At 35.5% G+C, this 26,621-nt stretch overlaps 1 protein-coding gene across 9 annotated transcripts in view; it reads left to right on the top strand.

Moving 5' to 3' along the window:
* CNKSR2 (connector enhancer of kinase suppressor of Ras 2) overlaps positions 1-26,621 on the top strand; it is a 221,638-nt gene that overhangs the window by 142,750 nt on the left and 52,267 nt on the right. For all 9 annotated transcript variants that reach the window (XM_068687529.1, XM_068687500.1, XM_068687519.1 and 6 more), the window contains 4 exons: positions 20,557-20,605; positions 21,580-21,752; positions 23,793-23,866; positions 26,191-26,262. In XM_068687529.1, coding sequence (XP_068543630.1) covers positions 20,557-20,605; positions 21,580-21,752; positions 23,793-23,866; positions 26,191-26,262 — 368 coding nt within the window. The remainder of the gene's footprint in view (positions 1-20,556; positions 20,606-21,579; positions 21,753-23,792; positions 23,867-26,190; positions 26,263-26,621) is intronic.

The following is a 26,621-nucleotide window of genomic DNA, read 5'->3' as shown; positions in this document are numbered from 1 at the left end:
CTTCAATTAAATCAGATTCCCAGATTCCAGAATGCTATTGGCTTTCTTTTTTTATTTATTGTAATTTATAGTGATAAGCATTTTTTCTCATATTATTATTTTCAATAGTTTTACACTCTTTTTGTAAGTTGAAAATTTGGTAGTGGGGAGATGTCTATTTGCAAAGGCAAACTGATATATAGTTGCCTAATACATGAGGCAAAGTAGTTTTCAAATGTCACAAAACTGCCATCCTTGCAATGCCTGCTGTCCTTTCTATACGGAATCTAATCTAATCAGTCCAAGAAGCCTTGAAATCAAATATTTACAGAGGAAAATGGAAAAGTTATTTGTGTAACAGTTCTTCCACTCTGTAAAGAACAGTGTGGTAAGTTCGGAATACTTTTCACTTTTTGAGAGAATACTTTCCTCCAACAGCATTTATTTGTTAGTATCTGTTAAATTTCTCACACTGCAATGAGAGAAATCTTTTTTTAAGGTGTCATCTTGTTTTTTTTTCCTTGCTCACCTCTATTACCTCAGATTCCATATTTGTATAAATAAATGATATACAAATGAACTGTAAAAATCTTCAAAATTCTTGTGTGAAATTTACTTAAGAGTAGCAAATATAGAATTAAGAACCAATATTTTTCATGTAGATTAGATACCCATGTGCAAAACACACCTTAAGGCTTAACCCCACAATTTCCACCAGCATCCAATTCCACGCATAATTTTTGTGTACTGTTGCAATTAATGGATGGCTCTATGATGCCATTAAATCTTTAGCATCATTTTGCAATTTTAACGGGAGTTTATCTACTTGTAAAAATAAATAAAGGCTGTTCGTTCTTCAAAATGTAAATTGGTATTGATCTGCTAACTGGGTTTGAAGCGAAATGTGTAAAGTAAATAGAAAGAGGAAGCTTGGGCCATTGATTTGTCCCCAAAAGAAATGGGAAGGAGCTCTTAGCAAAGCATTCACAACCCTATAATATCCTATCACTGGAAGCCAGCTGGCTGCTGCCATGCAGTGCAATACGGTTACTTTTTTTATGGTAGTAGCACCCACGCGTACTGGCTTGAGAAACCCTAATCTAGTTTGCAGAAGGGACTACATGTCTTTGCCACAAAGCAGAGCCTATTTACACTCTGGTCTGAAATAAGCAAACATAGAAGGGATTGCTGAATATACTGTAAAAGCATAGAGCATAACAATTTGCTTTTCAGAATTTCTGTTACTAATGATGAAGAAAAGAATAGGAGATAAATACGGAGAGAACTAATAATTTCTGCAGATGAGCTGAGAAACAAGAGCATATAAGGGGTCCACACCAACAAACAGGGGTTTTGTAATAAATTGTGGAGATTATTTTTTTTTTTTAAATTCAAATGCACAGTTCAATGAGCAGATAAGGAATGAATTAATACAGATAAAACCCAAGGAGCTCATGTCTGACTGTAATATAATTTTATTAAATTATATACAACAAATAGGAGAAGGGAAACGTATTTAATATTTAAATTCAAAATAGTATCTTGGAGACTGATAAACATTTTCCTATTAGAATTTGGTTTTTGTTTTTAAAATCAGCTACCTAGTTTTCACCAAAAAAAAAATGATTACCTGGAAATGGGAGCTTCTGAATGAGCATGAGTTCAGTGCAAAAGGAATGGTGGTAACTGTAAAAACTGCATTAATAGCAGTGAAAGAGTAGCTGTAGATGAACTTGAACCTCTTGCAGTGCCTAAGTCATTAGTATTAGGTCCGACTACTACGGAATACTCCACCATGCATATTAAGTGGCTACAATCCCTGGTGTCTCTTTATGTTAAAAGTTTTCACCTGTTAGTCTGTGTTTACCTGACTTCTATGTCCAATCTTAGATATAGCTGTGCTTTTGTCCTCTAGGTTTACAGGCCTTTTGTTGCCAAATTTTATCTCCCAATGTAGAAACTGACAAGTTGTAATCAAATTACTTTGTAGCCTTCTTTTGCTTAAAAGAAATAGAATATTCACCCTGGATTTGTTATCAGAGTGTTTTCACATCCTTTCATTATTCTCATAATTCTTTCAACTCCTCTTTTTTTCATCCCAATGTATCCTAAGTATCTTAAATGTCCTTCCTAAAGTTTGTATGGCAGAACAGGACATAAAATTCCAGGAGCAAACCACATAGAAAGATAATGTGTCCTTTCTATTCACACTCGCTGCCTCTTTAAAATAAATAAATAAATAAATAAAGGGCTGCTTACCCGTTTTAACCATAGACTTGGAATAGGAGCATATTTATTACCTGGTTTTATTTTTTACTATTATATCACTTATCCAAATCACTGATTTGCAAGATTGGTAGTCCCAATCCAGTTATTTAAGTCTTGCATTCTTTGTTCTTGTATGTTTGGTATGTTGAAACATAGAACTTCTTGGGTGCTCTGGCTGAATAATCTGTGGCTCTGAAGCAGCCCCAAGCATGAAATACCAGAGAGTAAGGGCTCTGGGTCCCCAGGTGTGTCCCTGTGATTCCCCAGTCTGTAGCATGGAGTACTGAAGGTATAGCAGTCTGGGGTCTGCTGTGGAATGGAGCTTCTGAAACCTTTGATTTGAAGTGATGGAAATTCTGTGTGAAATTAAACACATACACATACTTCATTGTTTTTTTCTCTATTTTCTTTTCTCTTTCTCTCTTTCTTTTTCTGAATTCCCTGGAATAGAAACCATACAGCTCACTCAGCATTCAGATATCATCCATGTATTTCACCAGTCTACAGTTGCATGTTATCTTTATTTTATAAAGACTTCATTCTTCTTGAGTCTCTTAATATAGATGTTAAATAATTTTGGATTATTCAGTTAATCATGAATTCCCATTTACAATTCCAGGTCTCCTTCCTTTTGAGTTTTGTAGCCATTATTTACATGTGCAGGCTGATTACCTTTTTAGCTGTGGCAGTTTTCTGCAGAAAAGCAGCTTTTACAATTACTCTGACTTCAACTCCTTGCTTCTACTACTTTTATAAATGGCTCTGAAAGGAAAAAATTTTGATCAAAAAACTACCCTGGTGAATTAAATTACCACAACAGAAGTGGTATTTTTTTTTTGTCTTATAAACAAAGTGAAGGGCGTTAAAATTTTTGCCATAGTAATTTAGAAGTGTGTGGTTGTTGTTTATTTGCTGAAAGTTGTCATCTGAAAGATGCCAGCTGATTCAAAGTGTGTTTGTTATATTAAGTGATCACAAGAATATGGTAGTCTAGCATTTTCTTGAATGTCAGTATACTAAATTTGCATAAAATTACTGGTTTTAGTAATTTTGTTTATGTCATTGACCTGCCTTGACAATCAAAAACTCTGGTCAAGGGAGCATTTCAGTTACGACCTTGAAAAGTGAACTGCATCTAACTATGTCCACTGAATATAACTGATACAAACAGTATAAAAGCAAAATAAAAACTAAATTGTATTCTTGTATCTACTTACAGCATTTTAAATCCTCGTTTACAAAATCTCTTCACCACTTTGCTTTGTTTTGTTTTCCATTCCAGAAAACACTTCCAGCATACATTGGTATCTTGCCAAGTTGTTGTTTTTGCATTATATTTTTCCTCCTCAGTACTGCTGAAGAAATACCAACACAGAGAGTTAATGTTTTTTATTAAGCCAAGACAAACAGTTTGAGCTGCTGCTAATCTAGTGTGCAAGCAGGTGTTCAAAGTGATCTGTTGTTGTAGATACAAAATGGTGCAGTTAAAATTGTCTTGGACCTTTGGGGCACAAGAGATGAAATCTCTGACACATGATTATAGCTTTTTAAGTTCATTATATTATTCTGTATAGGTATTTCCTTAGTGCATTGTGCTTTGTTTTTGTTACAGAAAAATAATATAGTTATTTAGGAGGGAGATTGTGTCATGAGTCAGAAGAAGTTCTGCATCGAGTTAATAATAATAAGCTCCTTTCTAGATTCATACACCTTTCTGTTAATCTAGAAACAACACTGCTATGGGAAGAGCAGGTTGCAGCCTATAGCATGGGGTTATACAAGAAAAAGCAACCTTGCTTACAAACTTTTTCCCAACATATGCCACATTATTGCCCTTCTCCCCTGAGCCTTCCTACCTGCTCACTTCTTTGTATGTATTAAACAATACCTGATGACTTACTTGTCACAGGAAAAGTAAACCAAAAGGGTTTTAAAGCTTCTCATTTTGCAGATAACCAGTTTATTTAAAATTGTTTAACCCAGGAACTACAGTAATTTTCATAGTCATTTTAATTGTATTTGAAAACAAAGTTAGTTTAGTAGCAAGATGTACAATTTAAAGATCACACATCTGGAACCAGGTGGTTCAGGAGCAGGTGCAGGAAAGAAATTCAGTATTTGTTTGAGAGGAATTTTGCTGAAGATACTTTTCATAATCATGTCCATATGTACGCATGCATTATCTTTAATATTTCAGTTTTAAATGAAGAAAAAAATTAATCAGTTTTTTGTTTGTTTGTTTGGTTTTTTTCCCTGCAAATTCAATGAAATTTATACATATTCAGCAACCTTACTTTCCTCCTCTTTAGGAATTTACAATTATCCACATGGTTGGATTGCAGCTCAGTGGCAATGCACGTGAGGGATTTAGCCAGGGTCATAATTTTAGGCTCTTTTTCTCATGAGGTTGCTGTAACAGCTCAGCCCAGTGGGTTTGCTCAGCAGAGTTGGTGGGTCAACATCTGTCTGAACTCATAGAATTCAATTGGTTGCAACAGTGATCTTGTTGAACCTACCGTAACTGAAGAACATTTGTTTATGAACCTGTTGTAAAAAATCAGTTTTTAGATGATAATAAATTGGAAAGGAGACAGCTACTTTTAAGAAAAATAACATCTTTTCTACTTAAAGGATGCATATTTCCAGGTATTTTAGTTTCTCACCCACCCCTCCAGAGTAAAATACAGAAAAATGTTTTTAAAAGTTCAATTCAAAATGTATGTGTTTGGATGTTCTCAATACAGAGAACAATTTACCAAAAGTTCCTAATTTTGAAAACTTTAAAAGCTATCTCTTCCTAGGTGGTTGATTTTCTCTTAATCTTCCTACTCCTCCTAGCCAAAAGCAAAATGAGAAGGTACTTGAAGTCCCTCTGTTTCTTTTAATAAAACATATTGAATCCAACAGGCATGTATTTATGAAACCTTTTAATTGTAGTATACAGTAGCTAGCACTTAAGAGACTGCAGAACATGCGTGCATGAGTTCCCTAATAAAATTTTGCACAAGCTGTCCATCAATTTATTGCAGAAGTATTCTGAATAGAAATGGCATCTAATAAGCACTATATAACAGAAGGCAGTTTACAATAGATAAATAGAATCACAAAACAGAAAAACTAGCAGTTAATTACAATTGTATGCATTACAGTATTTAAAGATTTTCTGTCTTATGACTTTTTGTTATGGATATTTATAATTAAACAAAAATAAGTTTACAGAGGAAAAAAAATGAAAATGCAATTGCACAGATTTTAAGGAGGTGTCAGAAATCTAGAGTGTCTGTGTACCACTACAACAGATGGGGTTGGTACATTTTCTCCTTCACAGTGTTTGAAGTCCAACTATGGTTGTGTTTAAAAATGAAGGCTCCCTCTTCCTTTTTATTCTCCATTTTCACAATGGTGTATAGTTTGACTAAAAATTACTATAGAATAAAAGTCTAGGAGTTGCTATCCAAGTCCAGTTTAACTTAAGTGCATAGTGAAAAATATTTTCCATACGTGTTTGCAGGATTTTTCTTAGCATTCAAATGATCATCACTTCGCCATGGTCTTTCATCTTCCTTCAAATACTTATAATATAAAAATTCTGAAAGTTGCATAATTTGACTCTGGTCAAAATTAAACACTGGGATATCCCTCTTTGAAAGTGACTGGAGCATTTACTACATTTGTATCTTCTTCTGTAGGTAATGCTGGTCATATTTCACCTTATTTTTTGCCATCTTATGAGGACGTACAAGAGCACTTTGGCCTGTCCTACAGCTTCAAGTCCTTGTTCATTTTCCCATCAATGAACATGGAACCAGGAAATAAAGCCATGCCAATGTCTAAATCCATATATGTGGAAGTGGAAAGAGCTCATCATTCTGCAATAGAAATAGAGCTGCGTAAGCATATGCAGTTATAGAATAATCTGGTTTGGAATTCTTTTAAAAGTCTCCATGGCTATTCAGAGGCAAAGGTGCTCATAAAATGCTTCATGTAGTACAATGCAGGGTAGAATACCCAATTTTGCTGTGGCATCATGAGCACCTAGCTTGTATCCGTTTCTCATGTCAGCTTCCTCTAGTATAAATCAGCTGTAGAAGGCCTTCTGCTCTGAAAAGCAACTGGAAAGAACATCGAGTATCACTAAGGGGATAATGAGTAAAACAAACAGAATGGAAAGTTCTTATCTAGTGTCTTCATGAATGTGAAGCACTGTCATGTGTCAAAGCCACAAATGTGCTATTAGCTGTAGGCAGATATGAATGCCTAGGCACATGTTCAGTTTCTTTCAGTTGAAGACTCATGGTTTTGTGCATCTGATTCAGACTGAAGAGCAGAATTTCTCATGTTCTTAAGCTAGAACAGTGGTTCCAGCCTTTGGCTAGCTTCTGCACTCCTAAAATAAAGTATTTAAATGTTGCTGTATGTCTTCCTTTTTTTTTGAATGCAGCACTTTATAACTTCCTTTGTGTTTATTACATTAAATACTGTGGCCAGCAGGCCTAGAGCAAGGATCACGCCATTGTCCTTGACAATGATGAGACCATACATCCACTATTGTGTTCAGTTTGGGGCCTCTCACTACATGAAGGACATTGAGTTGCTTGACCGTGACCAGAGAAGAGCAATGAAGCTGGTAAAGGGACTAGAAAACATGTCTTACATTGAGTGGTTAGGAGAACTGGGGATGTTTTGTCTGGAGAAAAAGGGGCTGAGGGGAGACCTTATTGCTCTCTACAACTACCTGAAAGGAGGTTCCAGTAAAGAGGGTATCAGTCTCTTACTTGATGAGTGATAACACACGATTTAATGGTCTCAAGTTGTGCCAGGGGAGAATTAGATTAGGTATCAGGAAGAATTTATTCATGGAGAGGGTGGTCAAGCATTTGACCACGCTGCCCAGAGAAGTGGTGGAGTCCCTATCCCTGGAAGTATGTAAGAGACCTGTGGATGTGATACTAAAGGACATGGTTTGGTGATGGGACACACTAGGTCCGGCTGATGGTTAGACTTTGTGATCTTGAAGGTCTTTTCCAAACAAAATGATTCTATGATTCAGAAAAGTAGTAATTATGTCACTGCAAATAATTCAGTAACTTCATCTAGACCATGAGTGAACTGTGTGGCATATAAAACAAACAAAAATGGTGAAACAGTTAAGCAATAAGAAGTTAACTGCATAAGGCAGTTGAGACAGTTGGAAGTGATTGGGCTAGCCATAAGACTAAAAAGTAAAGCTAGGTATTCCAGCTAGTTTGGTAAAAATCCTAAATAAAACTTCTTTTATATTTCTGAGGCAAAAGATAAGAGAGAGAAACAGCATATAATTTTTTTGCTAATAGAAGATGGCATTGTATTGTTTTTAGACTAGCATAATCAATATAGAGGGATAGAGGAACCTCCTGGGTTTAGTCCTCTACTATTGCAGTTAATCACTTTCATTTAATCCTATTCAGAAATTTATAAAACTCCATATTCCAATAGGGCATGAATTGCTGATGATAGGATAAGTGAAAGGTGGTAAACTGTGTGAATGATTGTCTGGTTGTCCTAATTCCAAGAAAAAATGTTGGACAAAGGAGAGGAAAGAGAATAAAATTACGATTAGTCTGCCAGCAGGAGAAAGTCATCACTCCTAGTGACTTTGCCACAGAAAACACACGTGTCTCAGAAAGCACTATAAAGTGCATTAGGATAACATTCAGGCTGGGAGGGACTTCAGGAGGTCTCTACTCGTCTTCATTTTAAAGCAGAGCTGAGGTCTGACCTCAGCTCTGAGGTCAGACCAGGCCATTCAAAGCTTTGCCGAGTCAGGGTTTGAAAACTAATAAAGATGGAATTTGCATGAACTCATGGCCAACCTGTTCCACTGTTTGGCTATCCTCATGGCCAAAAAAGTTGGAGGTGAGTGATAATACAGAGATTTCAGCAACGACTGAAAGAATAGTAACTTGTCCAGATTTAAGGCATAGTTTCTGTTGTAATATCACTATTAAACTAAATTCGTCTTGTGAAAGTGTCTCAGTAATCTCACATTTGTTTTTTCAGTTCTAGATTCTCGCTCCTTTGAACTCAAGAAAGTAGAAGTGCAAGTACAGCTTCTATACTGACTTCTGTTTAAGCATATTGTTTGTCAAATAGTAATATTTTGTATCCTCAGGAAGGAGTGCTAAATTATTTTAATTATACGGAATAATACCTGTATTCTTCCCAAGGAATATTATCCTTGTCACAGATGAGAGAATATTTTCAGATCTGTACATTTTTTCTCTTTGAAAGAATTAGTCAATACCATGAGTTTTCTCTTCTTGTGGAACTGGTTGCCCAAAATGAAATTTGAAGGTGTTGGATATGGGAGATTTTATATCTATTTCCATATACTCTGTAATTTTTATTAAAATTCAGAATTGCTATTGCAGCAAAGCAAAACACTGTAGAGATCAGTTTATAGGTCATCATCATGAAGCACAATTGAACTCCTCTGTGGAAAAAAAATAATAATTAAATTTTATCTGTTATCTTCTTTTGCATCTGAGCATGAGGGAAAAAATGGCCTGTTATAATTCCTTTCCATGATGAAGCTGGGGAATTCTTCAAAAGTGAGAGAATTACTGTAAAGGTCATCTAGTCCAGCTCTGCCAGTATAGATTTATCCCCTATTTCATATGATATAATGCTCTGAAAGTGTAATTTTACATTGTCAGGAGATGTAAATCTATTGACTAATAAATCTGCCAGCTCAGTACATTTCCTAATTTCCTTTCACATCCCCATTCTGTATTTTTTCTGTTATCTGTTTCATTTAATCATTCCTTGTTGCATCCTACTTTTATTATGTGATAGGAGACTTCTACCTTTGTATGTATTAACATTGTTTGTACACCAGTAATTTATATTAACTGTAGTTGATACAATCGCAATAGCACAGTTGAGAGATTTTTTAATGCAGAAAAAGTGATTTAGTCCATTGGTTATTCTCCTTTGATAAAGAGATTAAGCATGGTATGTTGTAGCAAAAAAGTGGTAAAAAAGTTAGGCATTGTACAGAGTGGACTCAGCATGAGTTATTACTGCAATATGGTGGGGAATGTTACATGTATGACAAGTTAGATCTGGGTCTTGACTTCTCTGTGCTCCTTTTTTGCAAAAGGGAAATATCAGGATTATGAAAGCAGTGGATCAAGGACGTTGACTGGTGTGTGCCATGAAATTTGACATTATAGAAATCTTATACTCTGAACGGTGAAAATGTTGTTTGAATTAAGGGTGAGCAGATTCCCATTTCAGAATACCATTTGATCAAAATGCTTTGACAAGCAGCACAATTGTCTCCAAACCAGTGATTTTTCAAAGTAGTGGTTTTGACTCAGCAGGAATCTCTGCCCTATTCCTCTGCCCCACTTACATTACAGTGGCCCCTTCAAGCCTAATACTGACAGAAAACGTGGGAAGTTGTATGGTTATACCTAGTAGGAGAATTGATCTTTGCAGCAGTGTGGCTCCTGAACAGAAGCTATTTTATAAGATGTTTCTGTTTTACTGGAAAGAAGTGCTTGTTGCTTAGTGCCTGATCTGTTAGTCAGTCAATCCATCTGTTACTGTACTGTGGAGGAAAAAACCCTCATATTCTTCATATAACAGTGACTGCTTTTTGTCCACTTGTGAAGTATTGTCCGATTGTCCCTAGTAAATAATATTTCTAACACTAATGACTGCTGACTTCAGAATGAAGTGTAAAACTAATTTTTTAAGTTGTTTTGTACCCATAAGGTCGCAATGGCCAGCATAGAATTAAAAAGACCTAATGTTACCTTTCCCTACCTTCCAAGAAGTGCTGTTTCATCTTATGTTCAGAGGAAATCTCACTAAATTCCAGCAAGTTATGTGACTTTTATCCTGCAATGGACTGTTATTTTTCTACCTTAATTCATAGATGCAACCAACTGTTTGGCATGAGTTTTAACAGAATGTGCAATGGCTACAGTACAAATTACTCTTTCCCTCATTTCCTCATGGAAACTTCCACTCTGTTAAATATTGTGTTATTTCTAGGTAGTCAAGAGCTACCTGGATTCAGTACTGATGTGTAATTATTACTACAGTTAATACTGCAAGCTATTCCTGGTAGCATGGTGCCACAGATAAAGAGGCTGAAAGCACTACTTTCTGGAAATGTCATTTTAGTCCTGAAGGGTACAAATTGCAGGGACATCTCCAAGCCTTGAAAATTATTATAATGACTTGTCCTTAACAGTAATGTAACCAGTAGATAATGTTTTCTCCTGATGAACAGTACAAATATTTCATTACTGAATAAGAGCAAATTTGGCCTTGTATGCTTTGTCTTCTAAAGATGATCAAAAAAGCATTTCAGTGACTGTCTTGCGTATCTTCTTTGCTAATGCTACTTCTTTCACACACACCTATGCGCCCATTTCCTGTTCCACTAAAGTCTTTGTAACCTCCTAGTTCCAGAAATGTACAATTTTGTTTTATTGACTTTTTTTCACCAAAAACGTAATACTATTGAAAGTCAAAATGAGTTTTCAGTTTCTTTTACTGTAAGAATATTATGCCTGAGTGCTAACAGAGACTTGTAAGAGTTTATATTCCTTGAAGCAGTTCTGCCCTCGTTCATTACAAGGTACCTCCATCCCCTGCACCTTTCTCTGTCGCACAGCCAGACTGAGCAATAGGAAAGAGAGATCATGCATAAGGACATACTCAGAAGTGTTTCTAACAGCTCCTGCAGAAGCATCTGTGCATGTACTCCTTCCACAAAAAGCATCTAGGTGTAGGGGGCAATCAAGGTTTGTTTGACTGATGTCTGCTGGAGGAACAACACTGCAGGGCACAAGCAGTCCATGAGGTTTTTGGAGTACGCATGTGGTGGGCTCTTCTCACTGATGCTTCGTGAAAGGACAAGAGGCAATGGACAAAAACTGAATTACAGGAAATTCCATATAAACATAAAAAAAGCTGTTTTTACTATGAGGATGCGTCAGCACTGGAGCAGGTTGCCCAGAGAGTTTGTGGAGTCTCTGTCCTTAGAGATATTCAAAACCCATCAGGACACAGCCCTCAGCAACCTGCTCTGGATGACCATGCTTTGGTCAACAGGAGATGATCTTCACAGGTGCCTCCTTCCTCAAGCATTTTGTGATTCTCTGACTGGTCCTTTCAATTCAAAAAAAGATGAATCTGGGAATTACTGGGGAGTAGAAATAAAAATAAAGGGTTCAGTACTATTCTGTAATGGGTTATGATTAAGTTTCTTTTTCCTGCTTAAATGAATGCAACAACGAACACAGAATGGGCGCAAAATGGAACAACTGATGCAACTTGGACATTTGCCATTAAAGAATATATTTTTTCTGAAGTCTTCCTAGATTACTTACTAGATTACTTCCTAGATTACTTACTTGCACTAGTGTGGGAGGTACAAAACTTACATTTTTCAGAGTAGATGCAAAGCAGAAGAATGATCTCAGAATAAATTATTCTAATTAACAGCACTTGTCTAGCTGAACTTTTTATTCTCATTTGCTTCAGGCAGCTATGACAGTGCCTTAGTCCTTGTTCTGATGGTATAAAATACAGTGGAGGAAAATGTTTGATCATATCAAAATCATTTAAGTTTTATTATTGTCCAGAAGTTTTACTGCTGCTTTATTTCAGTTAGAGAGTCCTATGGCTTCATGGCTAAAAGGAAAAATTTTTCCTGGTGGTAGAAATTAGGACAACGATATTTTCTTGCTATGGCCTGAAGATTTAAAAACAAAATAAAAATAAATAAAGTTTAATTTGCATAAGTTTTGCATGTGTTGTGCTAACAACTTTGTCAGGCTAGTGCAAAATATCCCTTAAATGCAACATTTACCACAGAATACACCAATATTACATTAAAAAAATTTGGAATGGGAGAATGAATAAGAATCCTTCAACAGAGAAATCTGTGCTTACTATCAGATTTCAGACAACCACAGTTCTGTCCTTAGCTAGAATATTCTTCTTGGAGAGGTGGCTATAATAAAAGTTATATGAAAGGATTAGATGTCTTTGATTTTATCAGCCTTTGTAGACTCAGTAATAAGGAGAGATTCCTGCACAGGCGATATAACCGTATCAGGACAGACATCAAGAAACTGGGAAGCTTCAGTGTTGATGGCCATGTTTAACAGTAAAAAACTCTTTAGCATGTTTCTGTCAAGACACATACTGTTTATCCTTGCAGTCACTAATAAATTGCACGTGTTGTGATGTAATGGATGGAGCTCCAAAAATACAGGAAGCCAGTCAGAACTGTAACTATGCATGATAAATGGTATAGCCGTGTACTGTAGCTCTTATACTTCCTACATGCCTTTCAAAAGCTTCTGTGTGAAAGGGGTAGGAGTATGAATAGGAATAGGAACATGAGTTGTAGGTTAAATGTAAAAAAATCTTGTTGGCAATGGACTTTTTGGCTGCTGCCACAAAAACTAATGCTTTACCAACTTTTTCAAATATGCATTCATTTGGTCTTAACATTGAAAGACCTTGCAAAGCAGCACAATTCTTATTATGTTATATGTTATTATAGTAATTATTTTTCTTATTCTTATTTTCTTACTGAAAAAGTAGAGGAGGAGGAGGAAAATAGGAAAACATACCAAGCCCATTCTGGGATCTGTTCTCCCACTGACTGTTCGTATGTCTGAGCCTCACAACCCATTTGACAGGACCAGTGATTCATGCTTCTCTCTGAAGTACCTGCCATTTAAAAGAAATATCCACAGGATATTTAGTAAAAGGATTCTGGCTTTTTGACATTTTGTTTGTACTACAAAACTTCAAATTTAAAAGTCTGTTCATATATAATGTTCATATTGTGTTTTAGTATTAAATGTCTTAGCTAGAACCTCAGTGAATGCTCAGTGCATGTCCTTTTAAATCCAGCCATGATATTTTATTATAGAGTGCGCTCAAGAGCACAGAGCTGTGAAGGGAAAGAAAAAGTATGTATTACCAAAGTGCCAAAAGATCAAGATTTGATCCAATAAATTTTCCTTTGGGGAGGTGAGACTGAAGGTTTTGGGGCATTGTTAATCCAATGTGATGTCTTTTGCCTGTAAATCACTTTTGATTCCAACTTGCTACAGATTTATGAATTACTCATGTATGATGACTGTTTTGTGATCAACTTGTGACTTGAATTTAGGAAATATTTCTGGCTTTCCTTTCATAAATTCACCACTATGCTTTTGTATTAGATTTTCTCTCATATTGGCCATCCTATTTACTGTATTTGCATTTTACCTATCCCTCCTTTTAAAGGCATTTTGTAAACTAGAGCTCTTGTAATATATTAAAATACTTTATTTGCAACTTAGTGCTACTTGATGCCATTTTTGGCATCTAAATAGTTTGTAGCCACAGATAAGTTAGACCATGTTGAATATATGAGAAGTTCAAAATCCAGAATGCAAATGAAAAATGAACAAATAAGCAGCAAAATGCAAGATGAAAACAGAATACAATAGGATTTGTACAGTCAGATACAGTTAGTGAATACAGGAATAGTAGCATATCCTAAAACATCCCCCATGACCGGACATGATTAGATTTGCCAAACTCAAATATACATTTTTTTTTCAGATGTTCTTTCTTTTAGCAGTCCCTGAAGTCCAGTCAACACACAAAAATATCCTAGATAGGATCATAAAATTATTAAGGTTGGAAAAGACCTCCAAGATCATCTGGTCCAACTGTCCCCCTACCACCAATATTACTGCTAAACCATGTCCCTAAGGACCACATCCAGCCTTTCCTTTAACACCCCCAGGGACAATGACTCCACCACCTCATCAGTAAAGGTATTAAAGAAGATGGTTAGATGGTTCCCAACACCAACCCCTGGGGAACACCACTCATGACCAGCTAGATTTCACTCCATTCACCACCACTCTCTGGGCCTGGCTGTCCAGCCAGTTTTTAACCCAGCAGAGTGTACCTGTACAAGCCATGGGCTGCCAGCTTTTCCAGGAGTATACTGTGGGAGACCATGTCAAAGGCTTTGCTGAAGTCTAGGCAGACTACATCAACAAGCTTTCTCTCATCCACCAGGCAGGTCACCCAGTCGTAGAAGAAGATGAGGTTGGTCAGACAGGACTTGCCTTTCATGAACCCATGCTGACTGGGCCTGATCCCCAGACTGTCCCGCATACATTGCATGGTTGCATTCAAGATGACCTGTTCCATCACCTTTCCTGGCACTGAGGGCAGCCTGACAGGCCTGTAGTTCCCTGGGTCCTCCTTACGACCCTTCTTATAGATAGGTATCACATTAGCAAGTCTCCAGTTATCTGGGACACCTCCAGTTGACCATTTCCACTGATAGGTGATGGAAAGTGGCTCAACAATCACATCATAACTTGGAGCACAGACTTTCCCCATCCCACTTTTTAGTAGGTTCTCTGTATTATTTCAGCTGTAGGTGATAGAATCACAGAATGGTTGAGGTTGGAAGGGACTTCTGGAGATCTCCAGAGAAGGAGACTCCACACATTCCCTGGGCAACCTGTTCCAGTGCTCTGTCACCCTCACAGTAAGCTGTGTAGTAAGCATGTTTCATCTGACCCTTAGCCTTGATAACTGATTCCTTCAGAGCATTAACTCATGCCTCATCTTCTCTCTCCTATGCTAATAAATTCCTCTCTGGGCTCAGCTTTAGCTCTTGTTCTAAAAAAAAGAAAAAAATCCTTGCAGGTGCCCTGTTTGGACTCAGATAGCTTAAAGACCTAGCTGACTATAATCGTTTTGCTTGTTTTGAGAGCTAAACTTAAGAGGTCAGTACTTGGCCTTGCTGCAAATGAGTTATCTATTGTGAATGCAATTCTATTGCTAACTGGCAGCAGGTTTCAGGTTTCATGAAATCCCAGAGGTCTTCTGTCATGATACCTTTGTAACAAAGTCCTTGAAAACTATGTTTTGCATAAACATACTTGAAAATGATTAATACTACCTATCTTTAGCTCTTAATGGAGACTAAACAAGATGATGAACAAAAAGATTTAGCAAAATGCCATTGTTGGGAATACATGACTCTTAAGTATGAGTTGTTAACAGTGATGGGTAGTATGACAATAAGTAGACTTGAATTTTTCCCCTTTTTCACTTTTCATCTCCAAAAATTTTGGATCTCAACCTACCAAGTACAGAGAAACTTATATGTAGTGCATCAACACTGCAAAAACAGAACATTGTCAATGTAGTCAAATTATTGAGTGTGAGAGATTGATCAAATTGGTAGCACCAACTGCCTTTTTTTTTTCCAGATACTGACTTTTCTATCTGCAGCAGAAAGTTGCAATAATCAGAAATGTTGCAAGCTACTCTGCTCAAACTAGAGCAAGTTATCTTAGAGTGACAGAGAGGAACTGTATGACTGTAAATAGTTCCTTAATGCCTAAATTTGCAGCTTGAGAAAAATTGGTTTTGACTTGAGCCTAAAAGAAAAACAAAAAAAAAAAAACACTAATAAAGACACCTGCTGTTTTCCTTCTCAACCATAATGAGCTTAAATGTAGGTAAGAGTTGGAGACTGTTATTGCCATAACCTGGTACTCTCTTCCAACTTTCCAAAAATGACTAAGTGGACAATCCCTGAGAAAAATGTGAAGAAAGAAATAACTAAAAGAAGATTTTATGATCCATCAGATTGAGCACGATGCTCTGTGGACAATACAGATCTTCAAATAAATTTCATTTGGTGTCTTTTGTAGTAAAGCTACATATTCCATAACCATGAAAGGGTCCGTGTAATTATTAGAATATATCTATTTTTTGAACATGGATGTCATATTCTATTGGTCACAGACACACATGTTAGCTCTTAGAGAAGCTTTTATATAAGTATTAGAGGAATAGTTTGACCCCAAGTATTTGGATTTCTTCCTCAGATTCTTGAAGTTTGGTGAAATAACCAGTTCCCTCAAATCAATTGTTTTGATAACCATTTGTTTTCCATTTGTCTTCTACTTTTATTTTAGGTTCAACTGTAATAGAAATTTTCTGTCATCACAGTTTATCATATATCCATCTCTATAGATAGCAGTTTTGCTCTGATTTAATATTGATATTGGAAGATCAGTTGATTAACTTTCCTATTTGTCATGAAACCAATAAACCAATTGAAATTTAAATTATTTAACACTTTTATTTAAATAAGTTTTCCAAATAGAGAGCTATCAAATTACTGCTAAGTAGTCTATAATGTATTCATATTTTCAGGCTTCTGAATGTTAATGACTTGCTTTCAGTTTTGCTTCCCTTCTGATCAGATATGCAAGTGTCTTGGTACTAATCAAGAAACTGAAAGCAGATTTTGAGGATGAGAGAAAAACCTGATATTCTCATTTCTTGAAAGCTTTCTGCTGTACGTAGTATGATGCTGATGTGTGATTATGTACCTGCTGATTTTGCTACGACATCTATAAGTGTTTTGGTTTTTTTTTTGCTAAAGGAATAAACACAGTTACAGGTTGCTGGTAACCTCTTTTTTAGAGTGTGAACCTCCACATGGAAATTTTTGACTCTGCAGTTACATTACTATGCTATAATCCTAACAGCATGGAGAGGTATACCTTAGGGCAGATTGCTATTTACACCGGTGCAGTTTTCTGATGGGCTTTCAGAACTCTGTCAATCATTTTGAAAAGTGTGAAAGTAAATATAACCCACATAGCAAGTTTGGTAATGAAGAGTTGCAGGAACAGAGTAGCTGTTATGACTCTTGAGTGCATAATGAAATCTCCAGTGGCTGATGGGATATGCAGCCAAGCCTTGGAACAGGTCAGACAAATACCATCTAGAAGTAGGCTAGCACCTTTGTCAAAAAAAAAAAAAAATCTGTTTTCCTCTTGAAATATGTATGCTTTAGAGTCTGCTCATATTGCAAGCAAATATATATGTATATAAATAAGATTTTCTTATACTCTTCTTAGTGTTCATTTGTCAGAGAGTTTAGTTTTGGTATATTATTAAGTACAACAGGCTCAAACAACACATATTACAGCATAAAATTATTACATTCAAATAACCGAGGCTCAGGGTAATCAAGGGTGTTTTCCATCAAGTGTTATCTTGCTTTTGGGTAATGGAAAGTATTTGTATTTTTGGGCAACTGAAAACATGTCATTCAGAATATGAATAAACAGTTGTCAATTTTCTTCAGGAATGAAAGTTTCCATTTGGGTTAGGAATCTATTTCATCTTTTCAGTGGTAGTTTTTTTTTCCATATTATTTGTTATTTTGAGTTACTAACAACTTTCTTTAGTATAGAACACTGTTTCCATTTAATTTTATTCTTGCTTTCAGAATTAGTATGCGAGATGAATTCTTGGAAACTGGGACAAGATGCATGTGAAAACAGTTGCTCAAAGCTCAGGTTTCAGAATCAAAATGCAGTTTACATACATTGTAATCCAGCTTTGTGGGTGGGTGACTGAGCAGTATCTTGCAGCAAACTTTCTTTAGTACAGCTAAACTTATAGTTTTGGGGTGAATCCATATTTTTTAGAGTTTGTGGCATTAAAAATAATTATTTATGCTATTTCCATACTTGTCACATCACAGAACTAATCTGTAAAAAAGGAACTATTATGGTAGCCAACATCAGGACAGGTGACTTAAAGAGATTGTGGAGTCTTCCTACTTGCAGATAGTTGGATCCAGGCTGGAAATGATCCTGAAGAACATGAACCATCATTGGCACCAACTGAAAAACAAGCCTTGCTCTTAGCAAGTTGTAGGATAAAAGCTCCAGAAGTCCCATCCATTCTGTGATTATAAATGGTATTGAGAAGGTAGCCTTATTCACTGTCTAGTAACTAGGGAGAGACTGTAGATAAGTATGTTGCATTTGGTGACTTTCCAGAATAAGCATTTTTAGATTTCACCTTCACTTGGTGTGTTGTTTTTTTTTGGTTTGTTTTGGTTGGTTGGTTGTTGGTTGTTTTTTTTTTTTTGGGGGGGGGGGGGGTTAAAGGGGAGTTACATATCATATCAGTTTGAAAGTGAAATGTATTAACTAATGCATACTGCTTATAAATTTTTCGTTTTAAAAAAATAAAAAAGCTGGTGCTGGTTTTCTTCGTAAGAAACCAACATGAAGCCTGAAGCCTATATAAAATAAGCTAAGTCTAATCCAAAAGCCAAAATCACTGAAGCCATTTGCACAGCTCACAGGAATTTTGCTCAGTTGGAGATTGTGTCCTTATCATTTTATTTAACGAGCTAATTTAGAATAGTAACTGAATTTAATAAAATCTTCGTTTTGCAATATGATGTAATGCATGGAAAAATGGCTGGATGTCTAAATTATGTGCTGTCTTCCTATAAAAAAAATGATACCCTTTCATTACCCTTTCTTCCCGAAAACTGTGTCAGGAGTTGAGCAATACAAGCTCACTTTTGCAGGTTCAGTTTGCAGACAAAATGTTTAAAGAGAAGATAATGTTCTCATATGCTTTCAGAATCACTTTTAAGAAAAACAAGCAGAAGTTTGCATTTTTCTCCTTTGGCACAGTGAAAACATTAGCACAGAATAGTCAAGCAGCAGAATAAACCTGGTCTGCTTTTTTAAAGGAGGAGTGCTGAAGTTTTGGTTTTGTGCATGCATGCGTGTGTGTTTTAGCAACTTTCAGTTAGGTAAGACTTTTGAAGCATCTAGGAAAAATTGAATTATTTACTCACTTCTGCCCCGTAACTCTGTTATCCCTCAATGAGCCATAAAGGTACCTCTTAGTCCTACATGGTATAGAAATATTTCGTGTGACATAAGCTGGGACAACATTGCTGTCTCAGCTTATTGAGAGATGCGTTGAGTGAACTGTTACCAGTAGCAGAAGAAAAGGACAAGAGCCAGGGAAGAAAACAATCGCTCTCTTTTTTTTTTTTTCTTCCCAGTGGAGGCCTATTTTGATCATCTGAGGTGGCAATAAGTTGTGTAGCTCTCCTCAGATGCAGCTAACCAGGGTTCAGCATGTCTACTGAGCCAGTTAATTTCTTGATATTACACTTAATTATCATTGTTTTGCTGGTAATTTATCACCATTAACATGTTAGTATCTGCTGCTTGGGAATGCTGCAGCTGTGCGATGAGAGACATCCCTTGGAAGCTCAGCCTCATACTCCTGCATGTGAGCTTAGGTGCTCAGGAAATGGGGAGGAGAAAATGAAAAGAAAAACAGCTCTTTAAATTGAAGAGTCTTGTAAGGTGAGCTGAGGGTTTGTCTTACCAGTTAGGAACAGGATTCAGGCTCATGGGACTCTCAGTGCTATTGCTTAGATTTATTTTTTAACAAATGGCAGAAAAGCTTTGATATTTGTATTGATTCGTGGTAAGCTGAAACGTTTTAATGCTTAGTCACTATAATGTGGTCTTTTCTTAGTTTCAGCACAAATACATTTGTCTAACTATATACAAAATTAAAATTCAGAACAACTAAAATGGTGTCATTAAATGTCCAAAGTGATTAATTACAGATTTTTTTTTTTTAATTCACTGGAGCGATAGTGATTATCTGCCTTTGTACTTTTTAACAGAAACAAACATGAAATGTGTTAATATGCATTGCCATTTTTAATGTTACAATCTTAAAGAAATAATTTCCATCCTATCTTATTTCCAAGTCAATGAGTTAGTTCACAGAAGTGGACCAACTGGAGTGAAATACTTTTAGTCAAAACCTGGTAAAAAAGTATAATATATATATGCGTTTTCTATTTCAAAATATTGTTTTGGAAGACACCTTCCCAGTTGTGATTAACCAGAATTTTATTGTTATCTTTGAAAATACTAGACTTGTTTCTGACCTAAATATCTGATGTCCCAAAGACCATCATACCACTTCCTTCAAACCTACATTAGGCAGTGAACTAAAGCAATTATATCAGGAAGGCCACAATTAGGCCGTCTATTAGAAATGCAAGAGCTACATAGCTTCACTGTCATAGGAAACAAAAAAAAAAAAATCTATTCTTATTAACAGAATGAGAGATGACTTACCATTTTATAGAGAAATTTCAGTTGTTAATGGCAAACTAATTTGTGGCCTATTTTAATATTCTTCACTGTGTGCTTTTGCTTTACAACTGTAAGAATGTTACCTTTTTATGACCAAAGTTGCCAGGTTTCTTAAGCCTAGAAGGCTGTTGGCTGAAAGTGTTAAACAGTGATGGCTTTAGTGTTTGCAACATTGCACTGCTTTTATAATAATCATATGGTTGCATATAAGCACTCTATTATCACTTCTTTTGTTTTGATTTTCTTGTAGACATTTCAGCAGTCTTCTCTACAGCAGAAAAGTAAAAAGAAGAACAAAGGTAAAAATTAAAATTTTGATTATAGTTTTGATGTTATTGGTTGGAAGGGAATTGAAAGCATGAGTGTGTACATATGCCAATACTTCAGAACTATATTAGAACAACTAGAACTTGTTAGCTCCAATCAAAAGTATAGTTCAGTTGAACACATATTGACTTAATTGAACATCATATTGAGAAGCTGTTGTCCATTACCAATGTCTCATAATATCCCCTTACCTTATAAGCATATAACTACTGATTTTTTAAAATTTTTTTAACATGTAGACTGTAGTATATTTTGGGGCCAGGGCTGTTTTTGCAGCTGTGTGAGGATAATGTGTCAGTGCAGCCATTGCTCATTACCTTATCTGTCTGGTAATTATATCTCAGTAAACTGTTTTCCTTTGATGTAGAAGTACAAAGGCCTTAGCAAATGTTTAGTTGCAAAAGGAGGTACAAAGAGAGATTTCTGAATATCCATCAAGTATTTACATAGTTTTATTTTACAAGACTATTAAACAATTAGTAGCTAGGTGTGAAATTACATGAATTTATATGTTGTGTGCTTTGATGTGACATGAGGTATTAATTTGTTGAAAATTATAAATAACCATTTTTCTTAACTTAAATATCTTGCCTTCCTTTCCTCTACATCATCTCTTTCTGTATTGCTTTTTCTCTTTTTGTCTCATCTATAGAATATGAGCTCTCTGGGTTGCTGAACCTGCTTTGTTTGGGTTTGCTTTGTTGTTTCTTGTGTTTGTTTTTTTTTGTTTGTTTGTTTGTTTGTTTGTTTGTTTTGTTTGTTTGTTTGTTTTTTAAGGTATCTTTGTGGCCCAAATGAAAGGTTTGTTGTAATTTAATGATGGCATATCGAAGTTGAAAATTTTAATTAATTTTCTGAACCAAGTATGTAGTGCTTTATGGCTACCTGGCTTGTTGATTTAGTGGACAAGCCAAACACTTTCACATCAACTCATTGTTATTTTCAGCTCCTATTCCTGGTAAAAGCAAAAGACGGATCTCTTGTAAAGATCTTGGCCGAGGAGACTGTGAAGGCTGGCTTTGGAAGAAGAAAGATGCCAAGAGTTATTTCTCCCAGAAATGGAAAAAATATTGGTTCGTCCTGAAAGATACATCTCTGTATTGGTATATCAATGAAGAGGTAAGCCTATATGCTCAATGCTTCATCAAATCCCCTGTGCAGTGCTATTGACATGGTTTTGTGGAAAGCCAGTGCTTTGAGTTCTTATATATGCAAAAAAACTTTATTCACCCAAATAATTATACTGATATTAATTAAATTACCGTTAAAATCTAAGGAGATTTGGTCCTTCAAATTTATCTTTTACTACGAGGAGAAAAAGCATACTTTTCAGTGTCCTGCTCTCACCATTTTAGAATAAATCTATCCTCAGACCATTGAAAGGGAAAAGGTAGTTACTTAATCTTGTCATTCAAGCTTAGTCATGAGAGTATAAACTTTAATGATGTGCTGCCTAGTGTTCCTTGTTTATGTGTGCCAGTGAAATCATCAAAAGCTCTGGCAATTACAGATGCTTTTGTTTTTTCAGTTGCGTTCTCCTGTTGTTCCTTCTTTGTGTATTTGTTATGATTTCAGTGCTCATGTACATTGAACTTACGATCTCCAGAGCAGCCCAACTGAATTGTGTACAGCTTTGATTGTACAACATGTTTTGCTTTGTACATGCTTATCTATATCAGCTTTAGTAGAAAAGTCTTTTGCCAGTCAGGTAGAAAACTTTAATTTTAAACCCTGCTAGTCTCATTAGTAAGTATCCTGAGATAAAATCATTGCCAACCTGTGAATGCACTTAGTCTTGGACTGCCCTACTTGTTATTTTAATCATTCGTTATTTTAATTTTGCTTTTTTGTAATTTTTTAAAGCATTTTGATCACAGACTTCTCCCTATATAGAAAGCAAGTTGTACCACAAGTTGCTACTGAAGCCTGTTTTCCCGCACACTCATTGCATTTGTGCCTTCATCCCAGCTTCAGATCAGTAACCCTAACTCCCTCCTCCTCATCTTCCCTCCTACAAGGTCTTCATTAGGGCAGAAATTCATAGCTACAAGAACATTGACTGACCAGTCTGAGGCCAATGGGTCTAGGGAACCATTGAATTGCATGCTGCTGTCCATTGGAGAAGGCAGTGGTTTAAGTTCCTCTGTCTTCCTCCTGCCTCAGGGTCCCTTGACTTTCTGGGACTGTTATTTTTGAAGCTTCATCTACCTCACCAATGGATTTTTTCCTTTCCTTAGGCAACCATGCAAGAAAAAAGAAATAACAAATTTATTCTTTTTCCTTTTGTTTTTAAGTACCTGCGAACTCAGTAATTCTTACAACCTTGTGCCTCCCACAGAACAACTCCAGTTCTGGTGTTATATGCTAATATGTGTCATTTATTTATTTTTTAGAAAGCAAATAGTCATATAGACTGTATATGTAACATATATTAATGTGAAGATTCTGAGAGCACAAGACGTAATTCTGCGGAACTCATTAAAATACAGTTGTGTTTTCTGCAGCTCCATTCTCATGATCTTGTATTAATTTCTTATGCAAAGTTATCAACAGTCAAATAAGAGAGTCTGTGGTATTGATGTATTAGTGGCATAAAATAATTCTCTCAAATTGTGAAGAGTCAAGAAAGATTGAGTATCTGATAAAATAAACTGTGTGCAAGTCTTGAAAGAGAAGGAAGGTCAGATTTCTTCTTTATGTGCTGGAGAGAGATAACAGTAGCTGAAGAGGTGTCATATATCCTAGCTGTGATATTGAATAAAGATAGTAAACTGCACATATTTAAGTCACTTTTTCCCCCTATTTCTTACAGTACACTGCATTTCTGCTTACTAATTAGTCCATCCTCCCCTGAAATTAACTAATTACAGTAACTAATTGCCTGAATATGTTTGGTCATTTTGTATATTTTCAAATGTTGGTTCAGCTGTGAAATTGTTTGAGAAAACCAAGTATTTAAAATTGTATTTTATACCAAGGGATCTGTCTTACTACTTTGGCAAAAGTCCCAGTGAATTCTGTGGGAGGTTTGCCAGAGCAGAGCATACATTGGTATTCCTTATGTAAGAAGCAGGCAAGTGAAAATATCCTTAAGTTTTCAGTATGTATTTTTCTTTTCTGACACCTTAACAACAGTACTATTTAGAACTATCTTTGCAGGATGAAAAAGCAGAAGGATTCATCAGTCTACCTGAATTTAAAATTGACAGAGCTAGTGAATGCCGAAAGAAATAGTAAGTATGCTCAAAAGTAATGCAGTGATACAATAGGAACAATGATACAATAGAAAAAGTGGAACAAAGAACAAGGTTCTCCCTTTAAACAGTGACATAATGGACTTTGTTACAAAGATTATTTCGCTAGATCACAAAATGAAATCATACAGAACAGTCAAATACAGTATTTGTATTTGGGGTTGTAGGTTTTTGTCTGAAACCTTTAAGCTCAAGAAACCATCCACACACACACAAAAAAAAAAAAAGTCTCCAGATTCATGTCCAAGCATCCATCTTTTTAAATTAGTTTGCATAATCTCACACTGTGCTGGCACAGTATGTCAGTCCCGAGGCAGAGTAAAACAAGAGAATGACAGTTATTTTCTCTTTCTGGGGTATGAACTAAAGCTTTAAAGTAACTTTTCTTCTCACCTAGCTGTATTTGCTGGTGTCTGGGTTTGCACCATTGCATGAACCCATTTTTGATTTAGATGCATGTTCAAGCATATGTAGTTATGTGATAGGTGCATTCTCACACAAATGTATTTTTAGAGTGAAAAACTTTTTAAGTTGCCTTCTAATGGTTCTTACTGTTATTTGACTGAAGTTTGTCAAGCCTGTAGAATTACTGAAAATTGTACAGAAAAGCCATTGCAAAAGTAAAACAATATGACTTATAGTACACGCAGTTATAAAGAAGAGACTGACCTTGTATCAGTTGGTCTACATAGCTCTTCAGGATGATCTCTGATCTTCGTGATGATTTCATATGGCAGTAAATAAAATTGCCTTTAAAAAAAAAATGAAATATCAGCTTGTGTTTATTGTATTGTGCCCCATGTCCTTGGGCTATGTTGCTGAAATGCTTCATTTTTATGCTTTTTGGGGCAGCAACATAAACTCTACCTATTTCTCAGAACTGCACCCTGCTTGAATTGTTTTTTGTTTTTGTTTTTAACTTGGTAGTATTTGCTAGATGGTAGTATACAAAATGTGGTTGTTAACATTCCTTGGGTGGCAGATGAAGTGAAAAAAAAAAACACTCTAAGAATTCAGATGACAAGTGCTGTAACAACTTTAAGCCAAATTTTGGGTCTCAGTAACTTGATGTGTTTCTAAATTGAGCAGAGGTCACCGCTTATCTGCTTTCACTTCTATAACATTGTGTAATGGTCTATAGTGTAGGAGTCCTTTTTGCCTCGTTTTTAGATGCTACTTTCACTAATGCTACCTTTTGTGGATTTCAATTTCACATACCTGGTTTATATATATATACACATATATATGTACATACACATACAAACATATATTAAAAACTGCAAGCATGATACATGAAGAACATCATTACCATTTTCCTAAAAACAACAACAACAACAACAATGGTCTAGAAAGGGAATTATTATATATATGATATATACATATATATAATCCATTGTAGTTCAGAAAAATGATACTGTTGCTTTTCATATACCATGCTTTCAGTTTTCCTTATTTTCTTCAGGACTGTTAGGCATTTTTTTCATTTTCTTATTTTAAGGGAGACCATCAGGGTATTCGCAAAAATGATTCTTCTGTACTGTAAATTATTAATTACTTTCTGATGCATTTTCTAGATCTTCAAGAACTTCACCATAAATCTTTATCCAACATAGTTACAAAATTCTTTCAAGTAATTTATTTCATATTATGTATGAAATGCAGTAATTCTCTCAGCCTAGTCATGTTGATTAGTTTGGTGGAAAGAAAAGATGAGATGTAATTGCCCGTTGCTTAGAATGACCTCAAGAACACGTTGTTGATTTATAACAGCTTTTCAAAAGTAAATCAGTGCATCACATTTTTCTGTTTGAAATGCAGTCATTAGAGCTAAAGGTAATGTCAAGGTCATTAGGATGTCAGAAATCACCAGGACTTAGAGTTTTTCTGTTGTGTTAAATAAATTGTTTGGTCAATTTTCTGTTCAGAAAAAATTGGACACCTACAGTATATCTGTAAAATTGCCTAGTAAATAAAACTGTATCCTTAACTGGTTAACTTTGTCCAAAAGTACTACACTGTAGGTATACAATCTACTTATACACATATGATTCAAGTGTTGTTTAGAAAGGGGTACTTCAGTCAGTGAAAACTGGAACAATCCTAAATGTTAGAATCAAAGAATTATAGAATATTCTGTGTTGGAAGGGATCCACAAGGATCAAGGATGTTATATTTGTATAACATGTTGGGGGGCTTCTACCAAATCAGGAAATCTGAACTCATTGTTTGGTGACCATGCTAACTTATAAAAAAAAAAAATGTTGTACCATTACTTTTTTTATAATTATTTTTTTCCTCTACAGTGCATTCAAAGCCTGCCATCCTAAGATCAAAAGTTTTTATTTTGCTGCTGAACATCTAGATGATATGAACAGGTAAGAAAGTCAAGCAAAAGTCAAGGAATCATTCCTTAAACATGGCACTTCCTTGAAGTTAGTGATAATAAATTACATGTTTATTGCATGTTAATTGCAGAGTAGCATTTTTTTTGTCTGCATATGCTAAATATTCTATTCATGAAAAAAAAACAGTTTTTTTGAAAACAAGATTTGAAGATTTTTAGAAACAAGATTCTATCTTTCTACTAAGAAGCAAAAAACAGTTTTTGAAAATAACCCATAAACACAATTTCAGAATTCAAGGTTTCTGTAAAGCTGTTCTTAGCTGTGTGACACCTGAAAACATGCAACATCTCCAACTCTGCTTCCTAGCATCCCTCCGTGGACATGTGATG

The sequence above is a fragment of the Anas acuta genome, chromosome 1, assembly GCF_963932015.1.
Source record: "Anas acuta chromosome 1, bAnaAcu1.1, whole genome shotgun sequence".
In the NCBI taxonomy this organism is placed as follows: Eukaryota; Metazoa; Chordata; class Aves; order Anseriformes; family Anatidae; genus Anas; species Anas acuta.
This window is presented reverse-complemented; position numbering and strand designations above follow the sequence as displayed.